At 44.9% G+C, this 27,931-nt stretch overlaps 1 protein-coding gene across 1 annotated transcript in view; it reads right to left on the bottom strand.

Annotated features, from left to right (window-relative positions):
* The window catches only part of top2b (DNA topoisomerase II beta), a 38,487-nt gene that overhangs the window by 6,318 nt on the left and 4,238 nt on the right, over positions 1–27,931 (bottom strand). The window contains exons 3-27 of the mRNA XM_079259211.1: positions 25,770–25,860; positions 23,855–23,918; positions 22,833–22,978; positions 21,741–21,838; positions 20,955–21,167; positions 20,207–20,380; positions 20,028–20,129; positions 19,784–19,921; positions 19,561–19,699; positions 18,012–18,169; positions 12,622–12,747; positions 12,422–12,532; positions 11,501–11,606; positions 11,288–11,397; positions 10,009–10,101; positions 7,683–7,797; positions 7,467–7,588; positions 6,660–6,808; positions 6,310–6,541; positions 3,713–3,847; positions 3,433–3,633; positions 3,147–3,342; positions 2,572–2,663; positions 2,283–2,438; positions 2,049–2,132 (exon numbers count right to left, since the gene is read on the bottom strand). Of these exons, the coding sequence (XP_079115337.1) occupies positions 2,049–2,132; positions 2,283–2,438; positions 2,572–2,663; positions 3,147–3,342; positions 3,433–3,633; positions 3,713–3,847; positions 6,310–6,541; positions 6,660–6,808; positions 7,467–7,588; positions 7,683–7,797; positions 10,009–10,101; positions 11,288–11,397; positions 11,501–11,606; positions 12,422–12,532; positions 12,622–12,747; positions 18,012–18,169; positions 19,561–19,699; positions 19,784–19,921; positions 20,028–20,129; positions 20,207–20,380; positions 20,955–21,167; positions 21,741–21,838; positions 22,833–22,978; positions 23,855–23,918; positions 25,770–25,860 (3,351 nt within the window). The remainder of the gene's footprint in view (positions 1–2,048; positions 2,133–2,282; positions 2,439–2,571; positions 2,664–3,146; positions 3,343–3,432; positions 3,634–3,712; positions 3,848–6,309; positions 6,542–6,659; positions 6,809–7,466; positions 7,589–7,682; positions 7,798–10,008; positions 10,102–11,287; positions 11,398–11,500; positions 11,607–12,421; positions 12,533–12,621; positions 12,748–18,011; positions 18,170–19,560; positions 19,700–19,783; positions 19,922–20,027; positions 20,130–20,206; positions 20,381–20,954; positions 21,168–21,740; positions 21,839–22,832; positions 22,979–23,854; positions 23,919–25,769; positions 25,861–27,931) is intronic.

Below are 27,931 nucleotides of genomic sequence, written 5' to 3'. Positions count from 1 at the left end.
GTAATGCACTGGGAGACGACACTGTAATGCACTGGGAGACGACACTGTAATGCACTGGGAGACGTCCTGTAATGCACTGGGAGACGTCCTGTAATGCACTGGGAGACGTCCCGTAATGCACTGGGAGACGACACTGTAATGCACTGGGAGACGTCCTGTAATGCACTGGGAGACGACACTGTAATGCACTGGGAGACGACACTGTAATGCACTGGGAGACGACACTGTAATGCACTGGGAGACGTCCTGTAATGCACTGGGAGACGTCCTGTAATGCACTGGGAGACGTCCTGTAATGCACTGGGAGACGTCCTGTAATGCACTGGGAGACGACACTGTAATGCACTGGGAGACGTCCTGTAATGCACTGGGAGACGACACTGTAATGCACTGGGAGACGTCCTGTAATGCACTGGGAGACGACACTGTAATGCACTGGGAGACGACACTGTAATGCACTGGGAGACGTCCTGTAATGCACTGGGAGACGTCCTGTAATGCACTGGGAGACGTCCTGTAATGCACTGGGAGACGACACTGTAATGCACTGGGAGACGTCCTGTAATGCACTGGGAGACGTCCTGTAATGCACTGGGAGACGACACTGTAATGCACTGGGAGACGTCCTGTAATGCACTGGGAGACGTCCCGTAATGCACTGGGAGACGACACTGTAATGCACTGGGAGATGTCCCGTAATGCACTGGGAGACGTCCCGTAATGCACTGGGAGACGACACTGTAATGCACTGGGAGACGACACTGTAATGCACTGGGAGACGTCCTGTAATGCACTGGGAGACGACACTGTAATGCACTGGGAGACGTCCTGTAATGCACTGGGAGACGACACTGTAATGCACTGGGAGACGACACTGTAATGCACTGGGAGACGACACTGTAATGCACTGGGAGACGACACTGTAATGCACTGGGAGACGACACTGTAATGCACTGGGAGACGACACTGTAATGCACTGGGAGACGACACTGTAATGCACTGGGAGACGTCCTGTAATGCACTGGGAGACGACACTGTAATGCACTGGGAGACGACACTGTAATGCACTGGGAGACGACACTGTAATGCACTGGGAGACGTCCTGTAATGCACTGGGAGACGACACTGTAATGCACTGGGAGACGACACTGTAATGCACTGGGAGACGACACTGTAATGCACTGGGAGACGTCCTGTAATGCACTGGGAGACGACACTGTAATGCACTGGGAGACGACACTGTAATGCACTGGGAGACGACACTGTAATGCACTGGGAGACGACACTGTAATGCACTGGGAGACGACACTGTAATGCACTGGGAGACGACACTGTAATGCACTGGGAGACGACACTGTAATGCACTGGGAGACGACACTGTAATGCACTGGGAGACGACACTGGGTCTTTCTCTGCCTCATGACTCTCTATGTAGAAAGTGACCCTGACTACGGCCACCATTATGTCTTTGGGGCTGAAATCAGATTCCAGCCGCCGTGTTTCTGTGAATGCTGAATAAAATGATAAGCTGTCATATGATCCCAACAGCTTTTGACGTGTGCAATATGTAAGAGGACCAGAAGATCTCATTATTTTTAAGGCATTTCAATCATTAAAAAGCTCAATAACTCCTTTAGTTTTAAACAAAACTGTATCTGCCGCCATCTTTCCTGAAGCTCGTCACGTCACGTAACCCCTGCATGTTTAAAGCGTGTGCTGAAGGGTTTTCATCCCTGTTAGAAGGGACTTTTCCTTGGCCTGGGTTGCCTGGTGCCAGTGGGACAGAGGAGTGTTGGCCTTCACTGAGACATTTTCACCCAGTTAGAGGCTAAATGCAGCATTTTAGACAATTACTACCAGCTGAAATTCACAGCAGGAATCATTCTTCCATCACTGGTAATGTTTCAGACTGAAGTGAAAAATGGGCCCAAAGTTTTTTTTTAAAAAGATGGCACAATCCTTGCTGAAGTGCCCAGTAAGGAACCACAAGCTGTTGGTTTTGATGAGTTGCCCGTAAACACATTATTTCAGCGGCAACATGAACTTACATCCAGCTCTTCAATGAAGACCGCCAAGTCCTCTTTCCACAGATCCTCCGAGGATTTCTTCTGCAGATGGTTCAGCTCACTTCTCTGCACACACAAACACACACGTGCTCAGAAACACATGCCTGCTGCAAACCTGGATTAGTGTGAGCTAAATAACTCTGCTGATCAGCACATGAATAATTAAGTACAGCTCGCTTAGCCCAGAAAACAGCTGAATGAAACCCCGATGGATACCTTTTGGTCCCTCTGCTTGAGCAGCTCCTCCACCTTTTCTTTAGTCAGACACCACAGAGGCATGTTGAGGATGTAGTTGAAGTTTGGGCCTGATGAGGATCCGGAGTCCACGGAGCCGTCGCTGTCGTTCCCGTCGGGATAGTCGTCTTCCTGAGCCTGGAGAGAAAACAAGCGGGCAGATCTGGCCTCATGTTGCCACCTTTATGGTGGACATGCAGCACGAGCAGGTCAGTGCAGGAGCACTTCCCACCAGAACTAATCACACTGTTCAGCTGCAGCCGGGTCGTACCTTTTCCTGAGCCTTGGCCCAGGCAGCAACCGGGTCGGACTCGTAGCCTTTCTGCACCAGCATCCGGATTAGTTCACGTTTGGATTTGTTCTCTGGAGGAAAAGAAAACTTGCAGCTTAACATCAATCAGCTGATTTCAGACGGGATGCAACATTTCCATCTTTCACAGAAATCCTTTAAACAGACGTTTGGGAGGTTTCATCATCTTATGTGGAAACTGTTTGCTGAGGTCCCCGACGCTGTGCTGTCACGGCAACACAGTCTGGACTTACAATACGACTTTAGTTTGAAATGGTCCAACATCTTTATTGTTTTTAATCTTTGTTTTGGATTTGTTGTTTTCCTTCACTGCACCGTCAGATCTCACCGGCTACAAGCGGAACATGGCGTGTAAACATGTTGCAATCTGACCTCTGATGGAACATACGAGGTGCAAAACATCGAAGCAAATCATCAGCACTGAGTTACTCTGATAATCCTTTCGACTCCATATTTCTGGCTGCAGAGACTGAACAACAACGTTTTTTGTTCTGGTTGTTGAGGTAAAAGTTGCCGTCAGCGTTTTCAGGTCCTACCGATGGAGATCTTTCCTTCGATCTTCTCCAGAACAAAGCGAGCCTGGTTGGACAGTTTGGCGGCATCAGCTCCCAGGCTGCCCAGCAACCAGTCTTTCCTCAGTTTGTAGTAGTGCAGCCGGAGCTCAAAGAACTCCTTGAGCATGTCTTGGACTGAATCGTACCTTTTCAGACAACCCATGTGGTCAAACAGCACCTGGGGAGAAAGTCAGTGAAGAGTTCAACTTGCACGTCCACAGTTAAAAAGCAAAATTTCAGAATAAAAGGCCTGGACGTCTCGTTTCACCATGGAGTTGCAGGTGAGGCTGGACTGCAGTTTGAAGACTTTGTGGAGGCCAACTGCTTCGGCTTGAGCCAGCTTCTCCTCAGACATGCGAACCACAAACTTCACCGTGGTATCTGTGTGGTATTCCTTGTAGTCGTTGATGAGAGCCGGCGTCTTGTCGCTGCCCTGCAGCATGGGCTCCAGCACAGACTCCTTGTAGGCCTGAACACAGAAGCAAATATGATCCTCAGCTCTACGTCGGACATCCGTTCCTCTGATGAGGAAGGAGGCTGGATCGTACCTGAGTCCATGTCCGGATAGGAAGCTCTGTGATCTCGATGGTGTTTTTGTCAATGACTGACACTTCTCCACTGACCAGGTACTGGTTCTGACCTAGTTCGTGGATCACTCCTTTGAAGTTTTTGTAACTGGGAAGCTGTTAAATACACACACACACAAAGAAAGCATTATAATGGGATAAAAACAGAACAAAATGTCCTGTACAGGAGACAGCATGAGATCCACACTATTCAGATGTTTGGACGGCAGCAAGCAACAATGCTAACATGTAGCGTAGCAGCAATGCTAACATGTAGCATAGCAACATGACAGGAGACACTGGGTGTTTCTCAATCCAGGGTCTGCACACTTCGAAGTGCGGATTCGTCGGCTGCATGCGTCATCGTGGCGCGCCAAGTGCTGTCTCAATTCAAAGGCTTCTTCGAATCCACCCTTCAAATGCGCACTTCGTTTGGCTCCAGATTAGCTTAAAACATAGGATACAAGAGATGTATCCTTTGCACCCTCTCCTATCCCAGAATCCATTGCGTTCCTGATATAAAATGAGCAGCAGAGCACTGGTGTAGGTACCACACCAGCGAGACCGTTTATTTTTTATTTCTATGTATAAACATACATATTTGTGTCCAATAACCACAAATGAATTCCATTCCAGTCGTCCTCAGATGTCTTCGTTAGCTTTCATTACAGCTGGAAGAAGTCTGTCTCGTCTCCGTGGGACAGAAACTCTGGAAGACGTCTGTCTCGTCTCCGTGGGACAGAAACTCTGGAAGACGTCTGTCTCGTCTCCGTGGGACAGAAACTCTGGAAGACGTCTGTCTCGTCTCCGTGGGACAGAAACTCTGGAAGACGTCTGTCTCGTCTCCGTGGGACAGAAACTCTGGAAGACGTCTGTCTCGTCTCCGTGGGACAGAAACTCTGGAAGACGTCTGTCTCGTCTCCGTGGGACAGAAACTCTGGAAGACGTCTGTCTCGTCTCTGTGGGACAGAAACTCTGGAAGACGTCTGTCTCGTCTCTGTGAGACAGAAACTCTGGAAGACGTCTGTCTCGTCTCTGTGGGACAGAAACTCTGGAAGACGTCTGTCTCGTCTCTGTGGGACAGAAACTCTGGAAGACGTCTGTCTCGTCTCTGTGGGACAGAAACTCTGGAAGACGTCTGTCTCGTCTCTGTGGGACAGAAACTCTGGAAGACGTCTGTCTCGTCTCTGTGGGACAGAAACTCTGGAAGACGTCTGTCTCGTCTCTGTGGGACAGAAACTCTGGAAGACGTCTGTCTCGTCTCTGTGGGACAGAAACTCTGGAAGACGTCTGTCTCGTCTCCGTGGGACAGAAACTCTGGAAGACGTCTGTCTCGTCTCCGTGGGACAGAAACTCTGGAAGACGTCTGTCTCGTCTCTGTGAGACAGAAACTCTGGAAGACGTCTGTCTCGTCTCTGTGAGACAGAAACTCTGGAAGACGTCTGTCTCGTCTCTGTGGGACAGAAACTCTGGAAGACGTCTGTCTCGTCTCTGTGAGACAGAAACTCTGGAAGACGTCTGTCTCGTCTCTGTGGGACAGAAACTCTGGAAGACGTCTGTCTCGTCTCTGTGGGACAGAAACTCTGGAAGACGTCTGTCTCGTCTCTGTGGGACAGAAACTCTGGAAGACGTCTGTCTCGTCTCTGTGGGACAGAAACTCTGGAAGACGTCTGTCTCGTCTCTGTGGGACAGAAACTCTGGAAGACGTCTGTCTCGTCTCTGTGGGACAGAAACTCTGGAAGACGTCTGTCTCGTCTCTGACAGAATCCGGATCCTAATCGGGTTTCTGGTGCTGACGGCTGTGTTGATTCATGAACTGGGTTTGTGAAACGAAAGAAAGAAATGACACAGACTTGGAGATGCAGCACCTCTTCCTCCTTTTCAGACGTCATCTTTTCAGATTCGTCATATTTGAGAATTTAATGAATCTTCCAACATTTAAATAAAATGAATAAACGACACAGAGGTGAATGTTTTAGGACAGAATGTTAAACCAACAACATATCTCATTGAATCTCTAGTAGTAGGGAACGTTCCTCAGAGACATGTTCCTCTGGATGAAGTGGTTCCTCGTCCTGATAGTAGTCTATACATTCTGTCATCATGAACAATACGCAATATAGTTAGAGGCTTCAGTTTACTGTAAATCTGTAAAAACTCTGAGCAATCCAAACGTTCCGACCCAAATGGAGTTGTTCATTTCTTATATTCCATAGCTTCTTCTCCCAGCTCCCCTCCTCCCCCTCCAGCAGAACATACCTGATAGCCACACCCTGCATATAAACAGCATGTTAGGATGAAAATACAAAGTAGTGAAGAAGAAACTTGGAAGGCAAACATGGCTGACAAAATGCAGGAAGGATTTCCCGACCCGGCTCGGTTTATTTGCCTCCTCCTGCTAAACAGCCGAGAAAGAAAATCGTTGGTGGAAAAAACTGCGAATAAAAAAGCCTCGGATCACGCAAGGAGCAGAACCAGAGGGGGAGGAGCCAAGACAGAGCGCCACTTTCACATCTCTCTAGCTCCCCATCATGAGCTACCGCATCTTTAAATCTGGTCTGAACTAAAGTGACCCTTACCATGGGTAGGGGGTCTTGGTGGTTCAGCATTCTGTTGATGTTGTTGACGATCTCTCGGGTGTCATAGTTTGGGATCTTGCAGGCCCAGCCTGTCCCGATGCCCTCTGCACCGTTCACCAGGACCATAGGAATGATGGGAATGTACCACTCTGGCTCCACCTTCTGGTTGTCATCAAACAAGAACTTGAGCAGGTTTGAGTCCACAGCAGGAAACAGCAGCTTGGCCAGAGGACTGTAAGGAAACGGGAACGCTGTTATTTTGGTTCTTTGGGTTGAACATTAAGGATTTATTGGCTCTTTTTAACGCTGTTTGTGTCCTGGCTGAAATGCACACAGAACTGTTGTTTTACCTGAGCATGGTGAAGATGTAACGAGGGCTGGCAGCATCTTTGCCTCCATTGATGCGAGTACCAAACTGACCCAAAGGCTGCAAGATGTTCACGTTGTTGCTGCCAACAAAGTTCTGGGCCAAGTTCACTATAGTCATCATGAGGGCTTGCTGCAGGACAAACAGGAAGTGGCTGGTCAGGAAGTTTAGCATGCACGTGAACGCCAGGAACAAGACAAGCTTTGATAAAAAAATTTTAAAAAAAGTTGGTCCTGCAATAGACTGGCAACCTGTGCAGGTGGCCCCTGCCTCTAGCCTGCTGGGATGGGCTCTAGCTTCCCTGCAACCCTGAACAGGATTAACCAGTTCAGAATATGGACGGATGGAAAGTTAAATGTTCCTTTATGTAATAAGCATCAGTAAATCAGCAGCAGATACCTTCAGTCTCAGCATGAACTTTGTCTAATCTCTTGTTCTGGTTTTCCACCAGGCACAGTCAAACAACTCTACCGAAGTCCAGCAGCTCTCAAAGTGGGGGTTTGGTCCCTATGGGGGTCACCACATGATGCAAGTAAATCTGGGAGAAGCTTCTCTGCAGCAGACTGATTAGGAAGTTTTATATTAGTGACATTTAAAATAAGTTGCTTTGATTTGAAAAATTCCTTTTGAGATTGAAAAACTAGAAAAACCCTTTTGCTCCTCAGTTCCTGTAGAAAGTTTTCTCGCGTTAGTTTTAAATAAACAGGAAGGTGAACATGTTGCCGGAGCTGGAGCTTCATGACCTGATGAAGGCTGCAGAGGACCAGCAAACAGTCCACAGTGACCTTACCTCTCCGTGGTGGTAGGCAGACATCTCTGCCACTGAACCAGCCAGCTGAGCGACTTTCACTTCTCTTTTGTCGTTCCTCTTTAAACAGGTAAACAAAACCTTCCTCTGCCCGGGTTTTAAGCCTGAAAGGAACACACACATATTTATCTGAACAGAGTGGTTCTCGTGCCTTAAACAATGGTTTTCCATCAGTTCAGACATGAAGATGATACAAACCATCAACTAAAGATGGGATGGATCTCTCGTTGTCAGAGTTGGAGAACAGAATCAGCTCTTTGTTGATGAAGTCATTGTATGAGAGGAGCCTGGCTTGAGTTCCATAAAGGTATTGCTGAAAAGGAAAAAAAAATTGGTTTCCCTTTCAATCAGATGTCAGAGGAAACCGAACCAAATCAACTGGTTCAGTTTCTGTAAGATCGATGTTGAAGGTTGTGGCTTAGTTGGCCTGATCTGCAGAAACCGTCACCTTTCACTGCATGTTATCGTATAAAAGGCTCAGCCAGAGGCCTGTCCCAGGAAGCGGGTTAAAACTCAGTATGTTCACTGCGTTGAGGGAAAATCTGGGTTTTTATTCCAGAAAGCGACATAGGGGATAGGCTCCAGCTCCCCCGCGACCCTTAATCAGACTAAGCGGTTTGGATAATGAATGAATAAGTTATGTGAAGTGAACCTCCTCGCTGGCAGGTTCATAAAGAAACCCTGAGTTTCAACCCGCCTCCTCCTCCAGAAGCAGCTTGACATGGGTTGTCTGTACCAACGCCACTGCAGAAAGATTTACGTTGGCAGAAGATTAACAAACATGTTGAACAACATGTCTGTCAAAAGGTGCTGTTTTGCAGTCACTCAGATTCACTGGCTGTACATATCCACTAGGGGCAGGCCGATTCACCAACGCAACACATGCCAATTCAATTACAGTTCACAGAGGTTCAAAAACAATAGTTTCATTAAGTCACACGTTCCGTCCTGACACTGAACAGTAAACAGAGATAGCAGGAAGCTAGCAGCTAGCCTGGCATTACTAGCCACAGCTAGCCACCGTAACTGAGTGCAAGATCTCCAGAAAGCATGGTATGTCATATCACTTTTATGCTGATGACTGCCAAAGTTACGTGCCAATGTCCAAAAGCAATTGTTGCCTCCTGACACCCTTACTCAATGGTCTTGGTGACGTCAAGGCTTGGTTAGCTCAAAACCTTTTTAAAATGAATGAGGAAAGACGGAGATCCTGCTCTAACAAAACACCCCCGTTGACTTGGGACCGCTTCAAAATTTTGTGCCTCCCAAGGTCACCAGCCTTGGCGCCACAATGGACTGGGATTGATTAACAGGTGGATGCAGTTTTATGCCGTGTTCTGGAACACGTTGTGCACGCTTTTATTTCTTCTCGATTGGACTACTGCAACGGTCTCTATGCAGGTATCAGCCAACGCACACTTTCATGCTTGCAGTTAGTCCAGAATTCTGCTGCACGACTTTTAACGGGGACTAGAAAGCATGGACACATCACCCCAATTTTAGCTTCTTTGCACCGGCTGCCTGTACGTTTTAGAGTTGATTTAAAGATCTTATTGTTTGTTTTTAAAGCTTTAAATGTACTGGCCAGTCAATACATTACCAAATGCCCCCAAATTTACACTCCAGTGTGCACTTCGAGGTCTCAGGGCCAGTCCCAGCTTGTGGTGCCTAAGATGAGACTTAGGAATGGAGGGGAAAGGGCATTTTCAGTTGTCGATCCTAGGCTCCAATTGTATTTCATATTATTTGTATTTTGTGATATTTGACTCTGTGCAGCACTTTGGAGATGTTCTGTTTTTTAAAATGTGCTTTATAAATAAAGTAAATTAATTGGATTTCCTCATCGGGTCTGAAGCCTATGGACGAGAAAGAAGGAGATCTCGTATACAGGCGGCTGAAATGCGTTTCCTCCGCAGGGTGGCCGGGCTCTCCCTTAGAGATAGGGTGAGGAGGGAGGAGATCAGAGTAGAGCAGCTGCTCCTCTGCATCAAGAGGAACCAGTTGAGGTGGCGGATTTATCTCTGCACATATAGCAGGTTGTCCGCCATTCTCCATCTTCTGTTTACGTGTTTTCCAAAACGGACATAACATCGTGTTACTGGGCAGTCAAAGGAAACATTTCGCCCTCTGCTGGAGAAAAGCTGTAACTTCTTCTCGATCTGGCATCTAAACATATAAACATTTAAAAAAATGGGGGGAAAAAATTATTTTTGACCCAAAAAATTGTGAAAGAAAAAATCCAGATTTTTATGTGAAAGGATTTTTCTCCCACCCCTAGTTTTTATACTACATTTCCATTCCTTCATATCTGTTTTTCCCCGGGGGAGTTGAACCTACAGACGTAAGATCTGATTCAATTCACCATTATTTAAATCCACATGCTCCAAGTTTATTAGGTTAAATATCCAGTCAGGTGACCAGTGGATTCCAACATCCACACTGACAAAGGCAGCAGAGGCTTCTCAGGTTTTCCTCATTGAGAGAAGCACACACACTTCAGCAAGTGTAGAGGGAAGCTACGCACCTCCGGCAGGCCGTGCATCCTCCTCTGACGTCTGTCTTCCATGAAATTAGTCAGCCACTCCTTCCTGTCATCTGTTTTTTTCTTACTGAACGCCTGAAACAAACAAGCAAAACATAAACAACATCTACAGCAGCCGCCACTACTTCATCCTGTAATTCTGTTTGCATCGTGTCTGATTATTCCCTTATTTACACAAACATCTGGTATCTTCGTGTTTTCTGTAAAAATTACAGAACAATCCTGATTTAAAATGTAACTTTTTTAAACAAGTTAAGTATTTAAAATACACATTTAATTTCACTCAGTTATTAATAAATTAAAGACACTTTTCCCCCCGAAACAAGAGATCTGCAGGATTTACTGACGAAAGGGACGTTTTTTTTTTTTTTTTTACTACCGTTCTACCAAATAAATAGCTTAGAGCACCTGACCAACATCTGATTCGTAACTTCCAGTAAACTGTTAACATTATTTTGCTTTTAATGTGTCATGAAGAAGAAAAAGGCCAAACCTTCTCAGCTTTAGATTTCATATAAAATAGGACCGTCAGTTGTTATCGCCGGCAGCGCTCACCTCATCGGCGGAGCGGAATCAGTCTGTTCTGTTTGCTGTAATCTTCTGAATTATTTTACGTGTCTTCAGTCTAAGACGAGATGTTCTGATATTTTCAGGATTGATTCTTTCATGTGTTCTTGGTTTGTGAATGGCTTTCTGTGGCTCAGCTTTCACCAAACCTGCAGACATAGCTGAGTTTGGGAACTTAAAAAAATAAATCAGAAAATTACAGAAAAAAAAAGTTTTTATGCCCACGTTACTGAAATAAGTTGTGTTTTTATTCTCAGAATGGACTATTTATATCTACATGGGTTTGGGGTACAATAAAGGAGCGTAGAGGAAGACCGTACCGATGTACACAATGTTGAAGAGGTTACCTGTGGTGCAGTCATCACATCTACATGTCTGGAAAAATTCTGGCTACTGACGGCCACCGTATACTTATTTTTATATTTACAATTGTGCTGTTGAATGTTTGATGCCTGTCTTTGCCACTAGATTTGAGTATAATGTCTAAAGCATGTTTTCATTTTCCACAGAAGGTCCAACATGCTCCGTTTGCTCTGTGAATGTCTTTCAACAGGAATTCTTTTGACTGTTTGGTCATTTGCAGTAACAGAAATCATTTTTCTCACGCAGAATTACTCTTTTATTCTCCTCTGGGGCGATGCAGAATGGTTGTAGAGGCTCCAACCAACAGAATGCTGTCGTAGCTTCGACTCACCAGAGTGATGGCTGCATCGTCCTCAGCACCGCCGTATTTGAACGTGATTCGGTGCCTCTCCATGTCAGCAAAATAGTCCTTTGCCTCTTTGCTTGTACTTGTACCCAAACCTGGAAGCAAACAATGAAATATTGTGATTATTACTGATATATTAAAAATAAAAACTGATCTTTTTATGATTTGTGTAAATTGTTAACGATCGAAGCAGCAAACCTTTGTAGTACTTTATATGCCAGGTTTTAAAGTTTTCTGTTTGTTTCTTCCACTCCTCAAACTCTGGAAGGCTGTAGAAGGCCACTTCCTGTTTGTTCTTGGTCGCCTGCAGAGAAATGTGTAAATATTAAAGCTGGAAGTCATGTTGGGGAGCTGGCAAGATAAAAGTAGCATCCTGTCTTAGCTCCTCCCCTCTCTGGTTCTGCTCCTTGCGTGATCCAAGGATTTTTTCTCACCTCCACCAAGGAGGTTACATTTTTACCGGCGTTTATCTGTTTGTGTTTCAGATAACTCATAAAGTTATGGACTGATTTTAATGACATTTTTTGCGAGTTGTTGGAAATATGAAAATAAAGAACAGATTTAATTTTAGTGGTGATCCAGATCACTGGTTGGATCCCGGAACTTTTTAAAAGGCCTTGGTGGAGGTTTGCGCTCTCAGAGGGTTTTTCTAGTTTGCAGCTTTTTCCACCAACGATTTTCTCTTTCTCGGCTGTTCAGCAGGAGGAGGCAAATAAACCGAGCCGGGTCGGGAAATCCTTCCTGCATTTTCTCAGCCATGAAGAAGCTTACAAAATATAAGAAGTGAACAACTTCAATTCTTCCCAAACATTTGGATTGGTCAGAGTTTTTACAGATTTACAGTAAACTGAGGGGTCTAACTATATTTCTTATTGTTCATTATTTAAAAATGTATAGACTACTATCAGGATGAGGAACCGCTTCACCCAGAGTGGAAAAAAAAGTGTCTCTGGGCAACATTACCTACCCCAGCTTAAATTTGCGTTCATGTTTCAACTTGCATGCAGCAGATTAACCAGAATAAACGCTTTGCTGAAGTACTGACATCTGCAGCAGTTTAGCTGTTAGTCAAGTTAAAGCGGAATAAAAAGGTATTTTTATGCATTTTAATTCTCTTACTTTGACAATAGGTGTGATGAACTGCTCCAGGAATGTGTGTTTCAACAGGGATGGCCAGTTGTGGTGGAAAAAGTTGATGAGCAGACCTTTGATGTGGGAACCATCTTGATCCTGAGGGAAGATGACAGTTATTATGTCTGCGTTCTGAGCTGCCGTTAATCTGACGCCATCTTGAAAGACATGTCTGAGAGGCTGGTCACCTGATCCGTCATGATCATGATTTTGCCGTATCGGAGGCTCCTCAGAGACTCTGGGTCGTCGTAGCTCTTCTTGTACTGAAGGCCAACAATTTTGATGATGTTGTTGATCTCTGCATTTTCCATGATCTGTTGACAGAAAGATTAACGTTAACTGCTGCTGGGTTAGCGTAGCCAGACCGATCAACAGCCAGTTGCAAACCAAAACCTGGTTTGAGTTGTTCATCTAATCTGAACCCTGCTTATCTGATGGAGGAACAGGTGGCTTATTTATAGAACACATTAAGAACAAAGTGCTGGAGAAAAACAAAATGTCACAGAAAGATGCTGACAAAAGACAAATATGCAAACCCTGAAAATAAAGCGATTAAAAAAGGAAAGAAAACATGTAGAAAAGAACTCCCAACCTTCATTTCTGATTAACTGAAAAAGTTTGTCACATCTGATAGGTAGACCTGATCTAGACGGTACATTAGAAGTCAGAGATATGCAGAAAAACTAGCCTGTTAAGAGACTTTTAAGTCAGTAAAAACAGCTCAAATGTTACCATTCATTTGATGAATCGTTTGATTTTGATCTGTTTTCCAGATTTTTATGAAACACCATTTCACTAAAAAGGTTTCAGTTACCTGTTTTTAACACTGAATCCACTTACGTGACAGAAAAATGTGGGAGTAATCCGATTACTGTAATAATCTGCTCCAACACATCTACATGTACTTGTGATTTCATTATTGGATTTACTTCAGAGTACATACATACGTCTGTAGCGATGTCCCATCCTTTTTTCAAAACATCCAGTGGATATTAAAAATGTCAGAGCAAACTGTCTTAGCATTAGCTGCTGATGTCAGAGCCCACTGTCTTAGCATTAGCTGCTAATGTCAGAGCAAACTGTCTTAGCATTAGCTGCTGATGTCAGAGCAGACTGTCTTAGCATTAGCTGCTGATGTCAGAGCAGACTGTCTTAGCATTAGCTGCTGATGTCAGAGCCCACTGTCTTAGCATTAGCTGCTGATGTCAGAGCAGACTGTCTTAGCATTAGCTGCTGATGTCAGAGCCCACTGTCTTAGCATTAGCTGCTGATGTCAGAGCAGACTGTCTTAGCATTAGCTGCTGATGTCAGAGCCCACTGTCTTAGCATTAGCTGCTGATGTCAGAGCCCACTGTCTTAGCATTAGCTGCTGATGTCAGAGCAGACTGTCTTAGCATTAGCTGCTGATGTCAGAGCCCACTGTCTTAGCATTAGCTGCTGATGTCAGAGCAGACTGTCTTAGCATTAGCTGCTGATGTCAGAGCCCACTGTCTTGGCATTAGCTGCTGATGTCAGAGCAGACTGTCTTAGCATTAGCTGCTGATGTCAGAGCCCACTGTCTTAGCATTAGCTGCTAATGTCAGAGCAGACTGTCTTAGCATTAGCTGCTGATGTCAGAGCCCACTGTCTTAGCATTAGCTGCTGATGTCAGAGCAGACTGTCTTAGCATTAGCTGCTGATGTCAGAGCCCACTGTCTTAGCATTAGCTGCTGATGTCAGAGCCCACTGTCTTAGCATTAGCTGCTGATGTCAGAGCAGACTGTCTTAGCATTAGCTCCTGATGTCAGAGCCCACTGTCTTAGCATTAGCTGCTGATGTCAGAGCAGACTGTCTTAGCATTAGCTGCTAATGTCAGAGCAGACTGTCTTAGCATTAGCTGCTGATATCAGAGCCCACTGTCTTAGCATTAGCTACTAATGTCAGAGCAAACTGTCTTAGCATTAGCTGCTGATGTCAGAGCAGACTGTTTTGGCATCAGCTGCTGATGTCAGAGCCCACTGTCTTAGCATTAGCTGCTGATGTCAGAGCAGACTGTCTTAGCATTAGCTGCTGATATCAGAGCCCACTGTCTTAGCATTAGCTACTAATGTCAGAGCAGACTGTCTTAGCATTAGCTGCTGATGTCAGAGCCCACTGTCTTGGCATTAGCTGCTAATGTCAGAGCAGACTGTCTTAGCATTAGCTGCTGATGTCAGAGCCCACTGTCTTAGCATTAGCTGCTGATGTCAGAGCAGACTGTCTTAGCATTAGCTGCTGATGTCAGAGCAGACTGTCTTAGCATTAGCTGCTGATGTCAGAGCAGACTGTCTTAGCATTAGCTGCTGATGTCAGAGCAGACTGTCTTAGCATTAGCTGCTGATGTCAGAGCAGACTGTCTTAGCATTAGCTGCTGATGTCAGAGCCCACTGTCTTAGCATTAGCTGCTGATGTCAGAGCAGACTGTCTTAGCATTAGCTGTTGATGTCAGAGCAAACTGTCTTAGCATTAGCTGCTGATGTCAGAGCCCACTGTCTTAGCATTAGCTGCTAATGTCAGAGCAAACTGTCTTAGCATTAGCTGCTGATGTCAGAGCAGACTGTCTTAGCATTAGCTGCTGATGTCAGAGCAGACTGTCTTAGCATTAGCTGCTGATGTCAGAGCCCACTGTCTTAGCATTAGCTGCTGATGTCAGAGCAGACTGTCTTAGCATTAGCTGCTGATGTCAGAGCCCACTGTCTTAGCATTAGCTGCTGATGTCAGAGCAGACTGTCTTAGCATTAGCTGCTGATGTCAGAGCCCACTGTCTTAGCATTAGCTGCTGATGTCAGAGCCCACTGTCTTAGCATTAGCTGCTGATGTCAGAGCAGACTGTCTTAGCATTAGCTGCTGATGTCAGAGCCCACTGTCTTAGCATTAGCTGCTGATGTCAGAGCAGACTGTCTTAGCATTAGCTGCTGATGTCAGAGCAGACTGTCTTAGCATTAGCTGCTGATGTCAGAGCCCACTGTCTTAGCATTAGCTGCTAATGTCAGAGCAGACTGTCTTAGCATTAGCTGCTGATGTCAGAGCCCACTGTCTTAGCATTAGCTGCTGATGTCAGAGCAGACTGTCTTAGCATTAGCTGCTGATGTCAGAGCCCACTGTCTTAGCATTAGCTGCTGATGTCAGAGCCCACTGTCTTAGCATTAGCTGCTGATGTCAGAGCAGACTGTCTTAGCATTAGCTCCTGATGTCAGAGCCCACTGTCTTAGCATTAGCTGCTGATGTCAGAGCAGACTGTCTTAGCATTAGCTGCTAATGTCAGAGCAGACTGTCTTAGCATTAGCTGCTGATATCAGAGCCCACTGTCTTAGCATTAGCTACTAATGTCAGAGCAAACTGTCTTAGCATTAGCTGCTGATGTCAGAGCAGACTGTCTTGGCATCAGCTGCTGATGTCAGAGCCCACTGTCTTAGCATTAGCTGCTGATGTCAGAGCAGACTGTCTTAGCATTAGCTGCTGATATCAGAGCCCACTGTCTTAGCATTAGCTACTAATGTCAGAGCAGACTGTCTTAGCATTAGCTGCTGATGTCAGAGCCCACTGTCTTGGCATTAGCTGCTAATGTCAGAGCAGACTGTCTTAGCATTAGCTGCTGATGTCAGAGCCCACTGTCTTAGCATTAGCTGCTGATGTCAGAGCAGACTGTCTTAGCATTAGCTGCTGATGTCAGAGCAGACTGTCTTAGCATTAGCTGCTGATGTCAGAGCAGACTGTCTTAGCATTAGCTGCTGATGTCAGAGCAGACTGTCTTAGCATTAGCTGCTGATGTCAGAGCAGACTGTCTTAGCATTAGCTGCTGATGTCAGAGCCCACTGTCTTAGCATTAGCTGCTGATGTCAGAGCAGACTGTCTTAGCATTAGCTGTTGATGTCAGAGCAGACTATCTTAGCATTAGCTGCTGATGTCAGAGCAGACTGTCTTAGCATTAGCTGCTGATGTCAGAGCCCACTGTCTTAGCATTAGCTGCTGATGTCAGAGCCCACTGTCTTAGCATTAGCTGCTGATGTCAGAGCAGACTGTCTTAGCATTAGCTGCTAATGTCAGAGCAGACTGTCTTAGCATTAGCTGCTGATGTCAGAGCAGACTGTCTTAGCATTAGCTGCTGATGTCAGAGCAGACTGTCTTAGCATTAGCTGCTAATGTCAGAGCAGACTGTCTTAGCATTAGCTGCTGATGTCAGAGCAGACTGTCTTAGCATTAGCTGCTAATGTCAGAGCAGACTGTCTTAGCATTAGCTGCTGATGTCAGAGCAGACTGTCTTAGCATTAGCTGCTAACGCCAGAGCCCACTGTCTTAGCATTAGCTGCTAACGCCAGTGCCCACTGTCTTAGCATTAGCTGCTGATGTCAGAGCAAACTGTCTTAGCATTAGCTGCTAACGCCAGTGCCCACTGTCTTAGCATTAGCTGCTGATGTCAGAGCAGACTGTCTTAGCATTAGCTGTCCATCCATCCTCCAGGTGAAGCAGGTCTGCAGCGGGGAGGGATCACTGCGGGGGGCGATGTCTGCTTTATGTGCCATGAACCCGGTTGTTACCTCCAGCAGGTTGTGTTTTTACCACCGTCTTTGTGCTCAGGATAACTTAAAAGGTTATGGATGGATTTTTATAAAAACTTCAAGAGTCGTTGAAAATGTGAAAATGAAGAACTGATTAAATTCTGGTGATGATCCGGATCACTGTTTGGATACAAGAATGTTTTAAAAGGATTCTTTAACATTGTGCTTGGCGGAGGTTTCCAAGTTTCTAGTTTCATATTTAACGACCAACTTCGTCTGCGGCAGGGCGGGTCGTGCACGCGGCGGGGTCTGAGTATTTTAATGCCACATGTAAAAATGTTCCTACTTTCTCACCATCTCGATCAGCTGTTTTATTAAAACAATCCGTTTTACCTGCAGCAGTAAAAACACAGAAGCAGCAACTCCGCTTCATGTTTTCTCTGTGTTAACCACGCCCACCTCACATGTCTGACCAATCACACGATACTTCTCGGAGCCCCGCAAGAAAAAAGTTCTGCCAACCCGATGTGTTGTGTCTGCGAGAACAAAATGACGTAATTTTCTTCTCGGAGCCTCAAGAACAAGAAGAAAGTTCTCGCTTCTCGTGGAGGATGGAACGAGCCTTAGATGCTAATATGAGAGCTAATGGTGAATGTTTACACATGAATGTAATGGAATGCTGAGTACCCGCGAGGTACGCAGAGTAATGTGATGAAGAAACCACAAAATAAACATAACCTGAGATAAAAGAACCACAAAAAGTAATCAAAATGATGAAAATCTGCACATTAAACTATAATAAATGCTTATTTGGTCTGATAACAATCCGACATGCAGAGAATTATAAATAACTGTACACATAAAGTATTAACTCTGTGATTTAAGAAACGACTGCAACACAAAGACAAGTGAATAATTGTAAACATCAGAATCAAAATAGTTGGCAATTAAAAGTAGTTTGTGATTGCAGTGGAGGTTAGAATGAGCCATGAGGAGTCTGACGACATTCTGACCATGGCTGTCCAGGTAAGTCAATATTTTAAAGTCCAGAAGTATGTCACCTGTTTGTGTGTTGCCTCCCGCACGTTCAGGATCTTTCCTCTTAGTGGGAAAACTCCGTAGCGATCCCGACCGATGACTCCCAGACCAGAGACGGCCAGAGACTTGGCCGAGTCTCCCTCGGTGAGAATGAGGGTGCATTCAGAGGAGTGTTTGCCACCTTACACGAGATAAGAACATGTAGAAGGTTTAGAAGGGCACAAACTACAGACTTCATGAGGAAAATAAGGCATTTCTGATTCTCCTCCTATTAATAACTCATTTAGTTTATCCAATGAAATTCATCTATAAAAAAGACAAGAGACATGTTTGAGGCGTGATACAGGCAGATGCGCGATTCCTCACGAAACCTGCGGTCCTGAATAAACTGGTGGCATTAAGAGTCCCGTTCCGTTTGAATGAATCGCTTTACTAAAACCTTAAATAGGGAAGTCATTTAGAATTTTTAGAAAACAAATGGAAAAAAGTAAACTTTTAAATATAAAGCACAAAACAACAAAGTTCAATTTCCTGACCTACCCTTCAAGCGAATCCATCCTTTTCCTGTTTACCAGACCCAGGTGTGTGTTATCTTATTTAAATTTAACATAAAAACAAAATATCATTTAAAACAAGTCATTTTTTTGGTATAGATGAAAGTTTTTACAGAATTAGATGTTTGGCTTAATCTGACAAGAAGCTGTGTTTGAAGTTTTACTGTTTATTGCATTTTAAACATCGACGCTGGATGGTTTTATGTCGGCTCCCAGTCCGACAGACAAACCTTAGAGTTATTCTGGACCAGAATCTGCTTTCTAGGACCACCTTCGTCCACTGATGTAACATTCCCTAAATGAGGAACATCCTGCCTCAGAATGCAGGAAAACTAGTTCATGGAACTGTTTCTTCCTTACTGAACGACTAACTCCTGATTATTGTTGTGTTATGGAAGTGGACAGTACAATAATCACTTGTTAGAGCGTCCTCTGTGGAACCAGCTTCAAGAAGCAGACCCCCTCCCTACCTTTCAGATCCTATCCACACATATACATGGGCATTTTGAGAAGGACAGATTTCAACTCCAGCAGTTCACATGCAAACAGTTTCAGGATCTTGAAAATGTCTTCTAAGGTGAAGCTTTCTGGAGATCTTGGTGTGCAGTGTGTGTATCCCATCTGTATTGTTCATAGCACAAAAAACAAAGCAACGCCACTGGAAATTGCGTGGCGGTGATATGTTGAACAGCGGTTTCTGGTTTGCTTCTCTGGAACAAACCAGAGAAACAGGAAGATGACGCAGTGAACCACCAAATAAAAAGCACACAAAGAAGACGCAGAGGAGCGGTGCATTAACGCTACCAGTGTCAAAACTTGCAAGTGAACCCTGAACTCAGCGCTGCCCTCTAGTGGATGACCTGACTTAACCATGGCAACATAAAAGACGAGTGGATCACCACTCCTACAGCACTATTTTAAATAATATCAGCCTCCATCCATGACGGAAACACGTTAAGCAAAGCAGGTATGGATGACAGGATGGCTTGTTCTGTAAATCAGTGAATGGTTACCGCACCGGCATCGTTGGCGTCATCTAGCTTGGGGATGCCTTTGATCTTGCTGTGTTTGACGGACGAGCACTTCTTGTTCAGCTGTGTCTGAGCTTTGAACTTGACCCAGTTGAGAATACTCTCCACGATCCCACAGTTGGTTGCCTGTTGGTGACGGAGAGGAATAGTCAATTCATTCCTCTTTTCCATGAACAAAAAAAACAAAAAGGAGGTGAAAAATGTCCTTACAGCCCTAATGAACTTGTCAGACAGAAGGCACTTGGACCCAAAGCTCTTGGTTTGGAGTGTCATGTTCTCCTTGGTCTGGGAGTCAAACGTTGGATTCTCGATCAGGGCGTTGACAAAAACCCAGATATGGTTCTTCACCTGAGGGGCAAACAACAGGAGGATCATCAGCTTTTCCTTATTCTCTGTAGTGAAACACTGCCGTCACAGCGACGTCGAAATGTTGAGAAAACCTTTGTTAAACTACCTGGAAGGGTTTGACCGAGACTCCTGCCTTGTTCTTCTTCTTCACTACTTCTATGAGTTTGGCTACAATCTGGTCCACCACATAGTCGGTGTGTCTGCCGCCCTGAAACACACGTCATGTCAGGCTGTTACACGTTTCACACACACGTGTTACTTTCCCCACATTTCAGGGAGATGTACCTTTGTGGTGGCGATGCTGTTAACGAAGCTGATCTGCTGGAATCCCTTCTCACTCATGGTGAGGCAGACCTCCCACCGATCATTCACAGTTTCATTCACCACCTTCAGGGGGACGCCCGTCTCGTCCAGTTTGTCCTTCACGTATAAATCCACATAGCTGCGGAAGCCATGAACCTACGGGACAAAGAGGACGGGGTTCATTATAAACTTATATCCAACTAAACTAATTAAAACAGTTATAGAAATCCTTCTGAAACATTTTCTATGTGTAAAGAGAGTCTGGGTTACAGCCGAGTCACAACGGTTTTATCTGGAGCTCCACTTTCATGCAATTCTGGCAGATCTACACATTAATATGTAGTTTAATAATGAAGCACATTCATTCCTTTTCTCCTCTAGTGTTGTAGACAAACTGGACTGATGGTTCATATAATCACAGCTTGAGTTTGGAGTGGAGTTATCAGTGTAGGCTAAAAGAGTTGCCAAATATCGTTTGCATTCCTAGCAAATAAATTCTGGATTACAGATGATACGAGACGAAATAATAATTAGAGAAAATTAAGGAATAATTTTGTATACTGAACAGAAAAGATTATAAAAAAAATAGTGCCTATATGAGAGGTCCACCTTTGAATCTGCTGCAGAAAAGACTAATGTGTGATTGAAGTGGTAGTTCTGTGTTTCTGCACCGAAAATGACTCAGCAGAAACATCACATGTCAACATATAAAGTAGAGGAAGAGACTTACGGGTAATTTTTTGCCGTTCAGTGACACTTTAACGCCCCTGCAGGAGCCGGCTACATCATATGCTCTGCGGGTAAGGAGTGCTACGATATCCCGGTCCAGTTTCTCCATCTTGAACTTGGACAGGTCTGGCTGGAAGGTCACGCAGGTGAAGTCTTCCCCATCAAAGAATTTGATCTTGGGCTCAGAAGTCTTGTTCATGTTGTTCTGCCACGTCTGAGGGTCGAACACATGGCAACATAAACCGGCCGTTTCCGAAGCCACTTTGCATTTTCTGACTGTTAAACTCTCCTGTGTGCACCGTCCTTTAACTAAGACCAACTTCTGTTGTATGAAGTGACCATCTCCCACAAAACGCCGGATATGAATTCACCCAGTAACCTTCAATCACCCAGAGTGTGACGGTGACAATATTCACACCCTTACCTCATGCGTTGCTGCATCTCACAACCCTATAAAAACAATCATTACTTCATTCACATATCATAGAGTAAACAGATTAAAGCAAAATGCTTTTGTCGTACTCAGTGCACAACAATAAAATGTCCTAGTGGGGACTATGAATGAAAATGCATTTTAAAACATTTTTTATGTACAATCTCTTGAGATTTTCCAGTGAAACCAAGAAAAGACGAAATGGATGAAATCACACGAGGAGACGTCCTGTAGACGGCAGCTGGGAACCTGAGACACTACAATGACCTTTCACAGTAAACAAAGTGTTAATTAAACCACAATCCAAACTACTGCCTCTACTTTGTGGCCAAATAAGGAGAAGAGGTATCTCACCTGTTTAAAACTGTGTCTGTATTCTTTGCAGGCAGTTTCTACTGTGAACTTGGTACTGAAGATGTTGCAGAGTTTAGCACCGTAGCCGTTCCTCCCACCTGGACACAAACACACTTCATCAGCAAGAGAGTTTGGAAAAATGAAAAGAGCTTTCAGTGGACCCTGTGAAAGCTAGCTGCTGTTAAAAAACCACTCGAGTCGGCAGGAGGCAACTTTCTGAGTGGAAGTGGGAGGTGTTCGCTCGCTGGAGCAGAGGGCCGTTTCTCAGCATGATAGCAGGGAAAAATAAAGTAAACATGAAATTGTTTCGTTTTAACATTTACTTTTGTACTATTTACGCCCTGCACATATTTGGATTATTATATAATCATTTGTTGAAACACACATCTGGGGAGGGAAAAAATAATCATTTACATGATAATGTTTAAAATGACTTTAATTCATTTAAAAATCCTTTTGGAAAAGGTTTATATTGCATAGATCTTCTACCGTCCTCATCACGAATCCTAATGACGAGTCAGAGTCCGGAGTTTAGTGAATGTGAAGCAGGAGGAAATACGGCTGGAGCTATAAATGCACGCTTCTGGCTGTGTGCTAAATTAAAGTAATGCCAAATTGAGAGGAATGTAAGCTGGAGCGTAACTCAGCCCTCCTTCAGTTTGTTGTCAGCAGCAGGCAGGACAAACAGCCACACTGTGTGTTTCTTTAGGAATTCAGTATGATGGTTCTTCAATACAAACAGCCTGGATTTCCAGAGGTTTACATGGGTAAGCTTAGAAAACATGGAAAACAGCCTCATGCTGCAGGCTTAGCCGGCTTCCAGGAGAGGAGAAGGTTTGTAACAGCTTTATGGAACTCCATCAGACAATGACCCAAACGTGCTGAGAAAGAAAACCAGGAGTTTCTGAGAGCAAGGAAGAGAAAGGTAGTGTGACGGCAGATTCAGCCATGTGATCGAAAGCAGGTCAAAGTGCCTTTCATAGCCCACAGTGAGAGGAGGCTGCTGATTTCTACCAAACTCGCCTCATCTAGATTTAAATACGTTGCAATAAAAATCCACAATGAGCTAAAATGAAATATATCTGCTCTCACCTGTGACCTTCTTCTCTTCATCATCGTAGTTGCTGGAGGTGAGCAGATGGCCGAAGATGAGAGCGGGAACGTACATCTTCTCGTCTTTATGCTCGACCACAGGAATTCCTTTCCCGTTGTTCCAGATGGAAATGGTGTTGGATTCCCTGGGAACAGAACAGGCATGACATGCAGAGCCTGCTTCGTGTGTTTAAGGTCACTGGAGAACGATGAGCTGCTGGGCAGCTCTGCAGACATTAAAATACTGCAGATTGATGAATTCTGGACAACATACAGATGTTTTATTTGGTTTTAACTGCTGAAATGTCCCTTTAGGGCTGGAATAGTGACTCCGCTTGTCAAGGTGAAGCTGGATTTCTTCAACACTTCTACATGGTGCAGTGGAACAGGTTAAATGTTACAATCCAAACACTGAAGCATAAGAAAGGTTTTCCGTCTTCATGACACTATGACTGGTACATAGTGTGGTTTGTGGTGATTCAGAATGACAGCGTGTGCTTCTAGCTCGGCCACTAACAGGCTGTCTGGTAGGAGTTCCTCTGACAGCAGCAGACATCAGAGCTGAAAGAAAGAAGCAACAGTTTCTTCTCCGTTTTCCAGGAACCGTCCTGATCGTCATCATCACACACTTGTGATGCAAAATACTCTGAAGTCAGTGAGAATTATTCATCCCCTCTCAGCGGTAGCTAACGCCAGGTTGCTAGCATCATCGCGCTGTTCCTTTTCCATTTCCAGCGTTCAGCAGCTGTTTAAAGCACGTTCATGAAGTCTGATGAGGTCCAGTATTTGCTCTTGACGGCCAACATCAGACCTCATCTGGTGAAGAAGCTGATTGGTGGATTAACCTTCTGCTGGAGGCTTTGTTGACTGATGATCTGCTGGCTTTACTTGCAGAGGTCGAACCGGACCTCATTTCCCTTTATTGTCTTTCTCTTTCAACATAGTTTAGTGAACTGATGGAGACCACAGTCACACAAAATGTTCTAAAATGTTTACCAGTCATAAGTAAAGCCTGTACTCACGGGTCGATGGTAACCTTGATGGCGGTCATGTTCTTGTCCCTTTGTTTGTTGTCTGCTGCATTGACTGGAAAGGAAAAAGGAACAAAGCCATAAAAACACAAAGTCTGACTTCATGAATCAAACTAAAACCTGATGATTTTTATCATAAATTCAAATATTCTTTTCTTTTTCATAGAAATAGCTGAAATAGTGAACATAACAGTAAGATGAGACATTCATGCATCGCTGCATAGAAGAGAGACGAACGACAGCTCAGATTTTTCCTCTGGTTTCTGTCAGAAATATGCAACGTAGAACTCATCTGCACCCGCCCGTTTCCTTCGGCCCAGAACACCAAACATCTTGTGATTGTGTTGCCTTAAGCCAATAACGTGGTCCTGTTGGAGTGTTTTGATGTTTCCAGTGTCTTCCAGACATTCATAGTGTGGCACAAGTCTGAGTCTGCCTGAGGACGACCACCAGAGAAGCTGCTAGTTCGTCTTCAGGCAGGAAATTCAGACTAACTTTCAGCATCACTTATACACCATGTTTCTGGTTCTGTCAGGCAGAAACATGCAGGGTTTTTCCCCGGAAACTCGTAGTTTTCATCTGTTTTCCCCTGATCTGCTCCATGTGCAGCTCAAACAGAGGAAGTCTGATGGAAGCTGCTTCCATCAGCGGGATGTTCTCCTGGCACAGCTCCACCAGGAACAGATGCAGCAGCTTTCACTTATTCCAACACCAATGTGTGGCGTTGGGGTCTGCTCCGTTGTGCTCGGTGACAAACTCTAGAATAATCAGTAATAACATGAGCGGCTCCCACGTTTTACAATTGTTTCCAGTTTTTGCGATTCTTGTCTGTCGTTCTTCACCGTAGAACATGTCTGATGTGCACCGGTGTTAATTCCACACCAACACCCGACAGGTGTGAAACCGGGAATCACAGCCAATCAGAATGTTGCTTTTTGCACGCTTCCATGTGTGGCCTGCTGCATGCAGCTCCAGGAGAGAGGTTATTTCCCTTCTTAAGGTCCCAAAGGGGAAAGACTCACCTGTTTGAGCACATATTTGCTACAATGTGGAGCAGGTGGGAGAGGTGAGAGAGCTTTCTCAGGTTTGGGCGTCAGGCGCAGGACATGGAGACGGTTAGAAAGCCTTCAGAAAGTTAAAATGACATAAATGGGACCTCTAAAGTCTTTCACCTCGACATGTCAGATGTCAGGAACACTGGTGCGAAGAAGAAAAAAACTTTTGTTTCACACTGGAAGCAGGTAAAATGTGAAACATCATCTAACAGAAACTTCTGAATGTCCCAAACTCCATCAAACTGCCTGGAGGCTCTTTGTCCTCATCTGACCCGGAGTCAGGCTGAAGCTGGCAGGAGCGGCTGCAAGCTGCATGATAAGACTGATGAAAGCAAACCATCGGAGAGAGCTGCTCCACCCATAACACAAGCAGAAACATCTGCATCATCTGTTCATGTCAAAAATCTCCTTTAAAACATGTTTATGCCCCTCCTGCTGCCATGACAGAAAACAGGAGGGGCCAAAAAGGATTTCTGATGTAAAAATGGTTGTAGGATCCATCTGAAAGGTGATTCTGCCTTAAAATGTCTCCAGATGAGTCTTGTGTACGCAAGAGGAAACAGGAAACTGTTTATCTGTCTGGTGTCACAAAGCGCTGCATCTCTCCCAGATTTAGCCCAGTCATAAAAACAAACGATCCCGCCGCCGTTTTAACCTGCATCGGCCTGACTCAGCATGCCTGCACGTTAGAGGCATAAATAAAGCCGCAGCGCTCGCTCTAATCTGCCACAAACACTCCTCAGTCAGGCTGAACGTTGGAGTTAGAGGAGCTGAGTGATCAGAGCTGCCGAGCCTGCTTTCAGATGCCACATGGCCTTTTCCTCCAACATAAACAGTTCATACTCACTCACCGAGAATTTCATCAAAGATCTTGTAGAGTCCAGGGACGTAGGTGATTTCCCTCTGGTTCATCCCGACCTCTTCATCAAAGACCCACATCGGCTGAAAGAGATCATGAAAACATGAAGAGGGCGGCGTGTGCTTCTGGTCAAACTGGACCCAGCCTGGTTATCACTCATTCATCTTCTCTACCATTTATTCAGATTTAAAATGCAGGGAAATCAGATGTTGAGTCATTTCATTGCTAAATAACTGAAAAATTCTAATTATTTCACTGATAAACACACAATATTTTATTCTGTTCATCTCTGCGACTTTGTCGCTACGCTCAGCGAGACCCCTGCAGCGACCATTTCTCCAAAAGCAACAAATGTAGCCACTTCTCCAAGGATTCAAGGAACTTTATTGTCATGTCAGCTCACATTTCGCAGGTATGTTTGCTTTCTTTTCAGTGAAAGAAACGTCTAAAACCCCTGCAGTAGAGGCGCGGACCTCCCGCAGCAGCAGGAGGCGCGGACCTCCCGCAGCAGCAGGAGGCGCTCACCTCGTCGCCTCCATGAGCAGACTGAACCATCCGGGCGAACCGACACGTCTCCTCATGAAGAGTGTGAACAAAACAAGGATAAAGTTAGAAGCACCGCAACATGTTGTTAAAAACAAAACAACGCTTCATGAAAACTAAACATAACTAGAAAAACACCCAGAGAGCGCAAACCTCCGCCAAGACCATTAAACAGTTCCTGATCTGGATCACCACCAAAATTAAAGCAGTTCTTCCTTTTCACCTTTCCAACAAGTCCTGAAAATTTGATGAAAATCCATCCAGAACTTTTTGGGTCATCTTGAACATAAACAAACAAACACAGCCTCCTTGTATCATCATCTATCTGGCCTCTCCGGCGACATTATTCCTCTCCACAACATTGTGTGTTACTATGAACCAGTCTGATTCTGCAAATTAAGTGATGACATCATTTAGCTACTACAGCCAATCGCAGCTTCTGTTACTGGGGAGTTGGCAGCACTGCAGAGGAGCGCCAAACACAGGAGAACACGTCTGAAACGGCGTCTTACAGCTGGAGGCAGAAGCACTGACCACATGGAGAGAGAAACAGCACACTGGGGGAACATTCAGGCATTTGAGAAGAGAATTAAAGATTAGAACAAACGGACGTCAGATTTGTTTCTTTCTGTTAAAAGTTTGTTTTATTTAAATATCAGCGACACACAACAGCCATCAATCAGGCTGTAGAAGACCCTCCAGTGGGAAGGAATCTTTCCGTCCAGAATGTGCTTCCCCTCAAACATCATCTGTCTGAGCTCAGGGAGAAAACCCGGCTGCTGCTGCCATGATCATATCGCTTCATATCCACCTCAGGAGCCCGAACCGAACGGAGTTATATTTACATCGGTTACTGAATCAGCGACCACAGCTACAGGATGACCAAGTCTGACTTCATTATTCAGAATGAAAGTATTCTCCTTCGTCTTGACGTGGGAATAGTCATTCCGCATTGAGGTTTTCATGGAAAACACATCAGATCCCCTTTATTCAATTCCACTTCCAATGTGGGGGGGCTGGGGACGGCTCTGACCGGACGTGTCTACAGCTACAACATGGAACATAAATAACCATTTCTGCTTTGCTTCCAGTTCACTTTCAGCGCCGGTCTCGTCTTGAGCCCGACGCCGGCTTTGGGCAGCCATCCTGGACTTTGTGTCCGCCGGCGCGGCAGGACAACGGAACAGCCCGAGTCAATAAACAGAGCGTACAGGTGATGTGGAGGCCTTTCTCTGTGGAGTGCATGTGCATGGGTTCTCTGCAGGAACCCACAAGACATGTGTGTTAGATGAATTAATCGCTTGTCACATGCAGCTGTTTTGGCAGAAATGACGGCTTAACAAGGATTCAGACAGCATGGTGATTCTGAAGCACGACACCGGCACATAGCATCCTATAACTTCCCAAAAGCTGGTTAATCAAACAAAGATGATGAATGAGCACATCTGTGGTCCTCTTTGTGTTTTCAGTCAGAAGTTTCTGCTCCGGCAGGGTTTCTAGCACTGAAACCACCACAAACACAGATTTACTCTCTAGCTGAGGTGTGAACAATGTTCTGACCTGGAAATGTTAACTAGTGGAGCGTCTGCATCTTTTCTTGGTTAAACACTG

Source organism: Telmatherina bonti (genome assembly GCF_933228915.1).
Source record: "Telmatherina bonti genome assembly, chromosome: 19".
Lineage (NCBI taxonomy): Eukaryota > Metazoa > Chordata > Actinopteri > Atheriniformes > Telmatherinidae > Telmatherina > Telmatherina bonti.
Note: the sequence above shows the minus strand (reverse complement) of the source record. Positions and strands in the feature narration are given on the sequence as shown.